This window comes from Gadus morhua, chromosome 1 (genome assembly GCF_902167405.1).
Source record: "Gadus morhua chromosome 1, gadMor3.0, whole genome shotgun sequence".
Classification (NCBI taxonomy): domain Eukaryota; kingdom Metazoa; phylum Chordata; class Actinopteri; order Gadiformes; family Gadidae; genus Gadus; species Gadus morhua.
In genome coordinates this window covers 21,292,901-21,300,400 of record NC_044048.1, presented here as the reverse complement: position 1 = coordinate 21,300,400, position 7,500 = coordinate 21,292,901, and the positions used below count along the sequence as shown (strand labels likewise).

The window sequence follows — 7,500 nt, the reverse complement described above, 5'->3', positions numbered from 1 at the left end:
GATGTTTTAAAGCGGTTCTACTGAACCGTTCCCCAGACGAGTCGCCGCGGTGGGTGAGGGGGAACGTCTCGGCCACTTTCAGCTCCATCACTCTGCTCGTCCATGAACCCACCCCGCCGCCATCAGTCTGTCCGTCAGCCTCGATGCATCCAGCCATGGACGCGGTGATCATCCACCCAGCCACCCGCCCGTCAACGCCTCATCCATCATCCACCCATTCATATATCTAGCATCCCCGTCCATCAATCTATCCATTGAGCCTCAAACCTTCTCTCCCTCCCTCCTTCGCCCCATCCCTCCCCCTTCCTTCCCTCCCTCCCTCCTTCCTTCCCTCATTCCCCCCATTCCTCACGCCCTCCGACCCCCCCCCCCCCCTCCCCCCTCCCTCTCCCCCGGGTCCGTTCCCTCACCTCGTAGACGTTGAACTGGTTCTGGCCGCGGGACAACTCTCTGTAGCTGGTGGTGAACTCTCCGATGAAGTCGTGGCTGAGGACGACAGCAAATGTTACACCTTCAGCCACTGCATGTATCACACGCACACGCACACGCACAAGTACGCACACTCACACAGATACACACGCACAGATACACACATAAAATCTGTTTATCTGTATCTCTCCAAAGCGTTATAGAACTAAGGAAGAATAATAATGATGGCCTACAAAAATACAAAAGTGGAAGATAAAAAGCACCACGAAATACCAGGCTTACACAAAATATGTAGAATATGAAATATTATAAAAGCTCTCTCCCACTCTCTCTCTCGGTGTGTCACTTTCATTTTCTACATTATTCAGTCTGTCTGACACTGTCTCTAAAAGACTAACACTTATTACTCTCTCTCTCTCTCTCTCTCTCTCTCTCTCTCTTCGTCTCTCTTCCATCTGCTCTCTCTCTCTCTCCCTCCCTCACTCTGTATTTCTCTCGCTGTCTCTCTCCCTCTGTCTCTCTCTCACTCTCTCTCTCTCTCTCTCTCTCTCTCCCTCTCTCTCAGCATTATGCCATTCTCTTGCTGTCCCTCACACTCTCTCTCTCTCTCATTACGTCTCTCTCTCTTCCTCACTCTGTCTCTCTGGCTCTCTCTCTCTCTCTCTCTCTCCCTCTCCCTCCCTCTCTCTCTCTGGCTCTCTCTCTTGCTCTCCCCCCCCTCAATCTCTCTCTCCTCTCCCTTCACCTCTCAACATTATGCCATTCTCTTGCTGTCCCTCACACTCTCTCTCATTACGTCTCCCTCTCTCTCTCTCTCTCCATCTTGCACAGCATGTTATTTTTGGGCAGAACGCCAAACAGTGATTTCCCCAAACACATCTCCGGGGTCCGATGCCGTCCCCAGGAGACCGGAGGAGGGCCGTGCTCCTCCATAATTAAAGCGTGGGTGACGGCTGCGCCAGTCAGGGAGCTCGGGGGGGCTGCAGAGAGCCTGTCAGCCAGGATCTCCCTACCTTCCGTCTCGGTCCCAGTCGTAGACGTCCACCTTCACCGTCCTGCGAGACAAGCGCGCGGAGACAAACATTATCACATCACAAAACTGACAGCGCTTCGCCCTTTCAAAATAAGAGCGCGGGCCACAGTCTTTCTGTGAGGGAAGGCGCCCGGTTGAGTCGGAGCAGCTGGGCGGAGGATTATTCAGTGTGCTGGAATGGCTGCGAGGGGGTTTGACATCCATCTCATAGGTTTGGGGTTCGATTTCCGCCCCAATGTCCTAAGCCTACCTATAGGCATCCAAGAGCAAGATGACCCCCGACCCCTACCTGGTCCTTAACGACCTGGAGCTGAGTTCACTTTGAGTCGCTATGGGTGAAATGCTAAGATCTATTGTGTGTACGTAGCTGTGACAAATCAGCAGTCAGCCTTGTGCTTTTCCATCTAAATCCAGTTAGTATGATAATACCGAAAAAAGAAATTAACAGAAAAAACGAATTCAGGAAAACAGACTTGTGTGATTAGCAAACGATGAGAGGATTCGGACGACCTTTCAGGAGGAGTTAAGAGCTTCTCCAGAGACGTGTAATTTGTACCTCGTGTTGACAGACTGCAGACGTTTGGGACGCAAATCCAATCACAGGAATGACACTTAATAAATGGCTGAAATACACTACTGTCACTCTCCCTCTCTCTCTCCCCCCCTCTCTCTCTCTCTCTCTCTCTCTCTCTCTCTCTTTATTTATTCTCTCCATCTGTCTCCCTCCCTAAATCTCTACCCATCTCTGTCTACCTCTCTCTAACTCTCCCACTCTTTCCCCCTCTGTCTCCCCCTCTCTGCCCCACTATGTCTCCCTCTTTCCCCCCCTTTCTCCACCTCTCTCTCTTTCTTTATCCTCTCCATCTCTCTCCCTCGCTGAATCTCCTCAAACCTATGTCCCCTCTCCCCCTCTCTCATTCTCTCTCTCTCTCTCTCTCTCTCTCTCTCTCTCTCTCTCTCTCTCTCTCTCTCTCTCTCTCTCTCTCTCTCTCTCTCTCTCTCTCTCTCTCTCTCCCCTCTCTCTCTCTCTCTCTCCCTACCCTCTCTCCCTCCCTCCCTCCCTCCCTCCCTCCCTCCCTCCCTCTCTCTCTCTCTCTCTCTCTTTCTCTCTCTCCCTCCCTCCCTCCCCCTCTGTCTCCCTCCCTCCCCTCTCTGTCCCACGTTGGTCCTGCAGTAGTCTGGGTCCCGGGTCGGTCCTAATAACACCAGGGTGGGTCTCTGCTACACGCTGACCGACTGCTGGCATTATTCTGACCGCCCCGGCAACAGGTGATGTCATCGATACAGTTGGTTCACCTTCGTTGCTATTGGCTCTCTGAGGCTCAAGTATACAAACATGATATAAGTGAATACAGATAGAGGTCATTAAGGAGAAGGTAAAGGTTAGACAGTCCAGATACAGGTCATTAAGGAGCAGGTAGTACAGAGACAGGTCATTAAGGAGCAGGTAGGGGTTAGACAGTACAGAGACAGGTCCTTAAGGAGCAGGTAGGGGTTAGACGGTACAGAGACAGGTCATTAAGGAGCAAGTAGGGGTTAGACAGTACAGAGACAGGTCATTAAGGAGCAGGTAGGGGTTAGACAGTACAGAGACAGGTCATTAAGGAGCAGGTAGGGGTTAGAGAGTAGGGGTTAGATCTTCCTCTAGGATGCCTCCAGGTAGACTGAGGACATTGGGGATCGAACCAAGAACCCTCCCAGCCTGGAGTCAAACACTCTAAGTCACCATAATACCCTATCTTGATCCTGTGTATGTGAACATATTTCATTAATATTAGCAACATTATAGAGAGAACTGTATAAGGTAGTATTCTGATGTTGGTATACGGAGTTGGGAGTTGTATTCATGTTCATGTTTATACCCCCACAACACAAACCACAGAGGATTTCACACTCTTTCTATCTCAGCCAGCCCTGTATCTGAAGGTGGATGTTCAGAGGCTCTGATTAAACGGGTCCTCCTCTTGGGGGAGGGGGGGGGGGGGGGGGGGGGAGGGGGGAGGGGGCGGAGGAGTCTCTCCCCCCTGAGACCCCCGCAAGGGAAAGGAAATCAAATCACGTCTGATTTAATCTGCTCCGGTTTCATCTGCAGGTGTCGTCGTTGTCCCCGCCCCCCCCCCCCCCCCCCCCCGCCCCACCCCCCGTCCCCCCCCCCCCCCCCCCCCCCCCTCCGAGATATCTGCACTCAGAATACCGTTACTGTGACTTCCTCTTGTCAGCGCCGACCTTCACAAAGTAAGAGCCCCCCTTGGTATCTGGAGTGTTCCTTGTGGATTGACTAATCAGCTAATTGGCAGCTGATGGGGGAAATCAGGCGAAGTGAGTGGAGGGTTGGAGCAGAAACACGGTCAGGAATCGTCACCTCAGGACCGGGATGTTCTGGATCACCCGAATGGTTTGATAATCCATTTTGAACAATAAACATATTGGCCCTCATTTATCAAACAAACGTAGAAATGAGCGCAAATCTGAACGCATGATTCATCTTACGATAGGACCCACGTGAGATTTACGAAACCTTCGTATCACACCAATCCCAGCGTACGAAGGATCTTGGTGTTGATAAATACGGCGCATATAAAAGCACGTCTTCAAAAGTCCCGCCCCTAACTTTTACGACATGGAGAAACGGCCAACGGTAAAATAGAGGAATTTTTCCGAGACCCAAATGGAGACGCTCGGGTCACTGGTGGATGCGAACCGTCTGGTTTTATTTGGTAGCCTATAGCTGGCATTAAAGGCCAGCAAAAGAATGCTATATGGAAGGAAATAACTGTTGCAGTGAATAGTGTTTCCAATGTTCGTCGGGCTACGGAAGAGTTTGTTAATTAAATTAATTAAATAATAAATTCAATGTACAACTTCTGTTGTCCAGCTTAAAACATTTCACATATATGCTATTGTTTGCATTCCGTTAAAGTTATTTAATTCCGAATAAGGTGAAGAAAAATGGTCCGACATGAAGCTCAGCACCAAAAAACTTGTTGCGGCTGTCAAGCCGGCCAAGCAAGAAACGGGAGGAGGCCGGTGCAGTGCGACTGCAGCGTAACTCACCGAGATGACTCTGACCATGTAGTGCGCCCTGATGTAGACGATGCCCAACGTTGCTATTTTGGAAAATAAAAGAATCGTGCGTGCCCCCAGGCCATCGGGCTACCATGTTCAGGATTGACATTCTGGCATCGCAAATAATCGGAACTTTTGCGGTTGATGTACGCGTAATCATTAATAGATGGTTCATATACGCACATGGGTACAATCAACCGCACCAATCACATTTGGAAACCTAGCAATAGCATAAAAATCCCGTTTGATTCCAGTTTGCTGATCGTTATTATATCGGAATTTAATATAACGTTCGGAGAGGGACATTATAGCTGCCAAAACTGCTGGCATGGTTCGGCTAATACTTGGCTGGGAAATAGCAGACCTGTCCCCGATCTCCCGCTGCAAGATCCCGGTGGCCAAAAATCCCAAGGTAGAGCAAACCTGCACAGGTATTGCGTTTGATCGCCTAGTTTCTCGCCTTAACTGTGGCTCCAAAGCATTGCATAGCTCCATCAGGAGATGCCTTGGGAGACGAAAACGACTCAAGAGCCATTCATCGCCCTCCTTAAAAAAATCGGCGCAGTCTCGAAAAACTCTCTCGTCTGTGCGTTGAGGTCCTTAACAGAGCCAGATCTGCCATCGCTGAGACACGACCACCTATTTGGCAAAGCTCCTGTTAAAGGTTGGGTAGGTGATTTGGGAAACGCCAGCAGATTTTGAAAATACACAACTCAAATGGTCCTACCCCCTCTCCTTCAACGCTGACTCTGACTCCACCCATTCCAAGTACCTGGACGCGCAATCATGCACGAGCGCGAACAGAGATGCGCGAGAGCGAGCCAGGCTAGCGTAGGTTTTCGTTTAACAACATGGCACTACATTCAGCTGTAAGTTGCACCCAGTACCGCGGGAAGTAGGAGTGCTGGGGGTGCTGCAACACCCCCTGTCCGAGGCCCTGTCTTATCACAGAAAACTATCATTTCTAAACACTCCGGCCAAAGTGGAGATTTCTGAAAACGCCGGTTATGTGTTGTCGTGTCAACGGGGAGAAACGGGATTTTAGGTTCTGAAGCGTCACATTATGCACCAGGAAATGCTTAACGTCATGTGAGCGCCCGCTGTACCGTATTGGTCCGAATATAAACACAAACCCCATTGTAAGACGACCTATATTTGGAAAAAAGATTTGAAGACCAGATCCGTTTTTTATGAATAAATAAATTGTATTCATTGAAATAATATACGAAAATAAAAAGGCATCGAATAAAACACTGCATTGCCACTAAACAGTAGTGCAAATAGGCCGTACTGATGTGTACACCAAAGACTATTCCTGACACTCCTCTGCCCCGCTGTGTTCGCTCTGGCTGTGGTCGCTCCGAACTGTTTCGGCCCGTGGCAAAGCGAGTCATCCTCGCTGCTGTCCAAGGCATTTTGAGACGCAGCATTTATTTAATGCTCATATGACCTAGTGCTGAAGGTTATATGAAAAAGTGTGAGGGTAGCGGTGGTGCGCTAAACTTGTTCTGTGAGCAGCTGGATGTGAACGATCGATTTTCAACTGTCCGCGCATGCACTGGTGTAATTGAGCTGCGCTGCTATACATCTTTTTTTATCAATGTAACGAGTTGCGAGTCTAGTGCAGGCTGAGTTTTTTTTTTTCCCAGCACCCCCTGCTGAGAATACGTTCTCGCTGCAATGGTTGGACCAGATGTTATAAACATTAAACGGTCACATAAATCATTACTATTTTTAGAAAATGTATGTTTGTTTCATATAATTGTATTGGAAGTCCTGGTTTTCACTAGGGTTGCCGCGGTGTGGACATTTTCACACCGAGTAATACACTCGTCTCCACACCGGTATTACCGAGTATAAACGGTATAAACTTTGAAACTAGGTCAACCGCCACACAAGCATCGGTTTTTAGACCCTTCTCGTCCTTCAGTTGCCGCCAACGTTCGAAAGCAGCGCCTAGGATTATTCTTGATTTCAGTTTTTCTCTTTCAGCGTTTTTATTATCAATTACTCTCTGAAAAAGAGTTTTCCTTCTCTTTGCTGGTGGTGGTGGTGGTGGTGGGGATGGTGGCGTCTTGTCTGCCATGGAAATTGTCTTCTACTGCTAGGTCCAAATGTGGATTAACTAGTTCCAGTAGCTACCGCAGGTTAACAACAAACAGGAGCTTGCTCTGGGTCACGAGCTCTGGGTCACGAGTACTGCACGAAGGGGTCGCGCGCGGGGCGCGGGGGAGGGGGACTGCAGTACGACCGTTTGATTGACGTACTTACTGTCCAATGCAACTCGGTGGCAATGGAAATGATTGGCTGGAGTTTTTCGAGCCCTGCCCGTTCCACAGATGATTGACTTGTTTAATTTTCATGTCAGTACTTCTAACTCAGTGGCTGTAAGCGGGTTATGATAAGGATTTCAAGTAATTTTGCAAAAATGGCCAAAAAAGCAAATCACCTATACAACCTTTAATATAGACAGCTGAATAAACATTTCACCTGTCACATTCTAATTATTTTCATAGCAATACTGTTTTTAATTAGGCCTGACTTGATTGTAATTGTTTGAACGGCTGGGCTAATTCCAATTTATTTAGTAATTAATACAGATGTTGAACATGGGCTACTTGTGCTGCACTATTCATCATTGAAATACCCGTATGTTGCGCCAAAAAAACTTGCGTACACGAGCTCAGACCTGACGTGAGATTTCATCGCAGCCTGCGCTCACGTTCAAATTGATAAATGCCAAGCTCAACGTTGAAATGAGCGTACGTCCATTTTACGCACGTTTTCTGTCGTACGCTCGTTTGATAAATGAGGGCCATTGTATGTTTGGACGGGGTATTGTCTTTACGTACAGGACAGCGAAGACGGAAAAAGACGTGGTTGAAGAGTGGAGCGCGAGACAGGTGGGACGCAGGTTGGAATCGAACCTGTGGACGCTAGAAGCCGTACTGCTACATGGTCAGCTCACTAGT

The 7,500-nt window shown here is 48.8% G+C and overlaps 1 protein-coding gene across 1 annotated transcript in view; it reads right to left on the bottom strand.

Moving 5' to 3' along the window:
• Positions 1-7,500, bottom strand: part of LOC115541019 (copine-5) — a 44,861-nt gene that overhangs the window by 12,499 nt on the left and 24,862 nt on the right. The window contains exons 9-10 of the mRNA XM_030352759.1: positions 1,443-1,484; positions 411-486 (exon numbers count right to left, since the gene is read on the bottom strand). Of these exons, the coding sequence (XP_030208619.1) occupies positions 411-486; positions 1,443-1,484 (118 nt within the window). The remainder of the gene's footprint in view (positions 1-410; positions 487-1,442; positions 1,485-7,500) is intronic.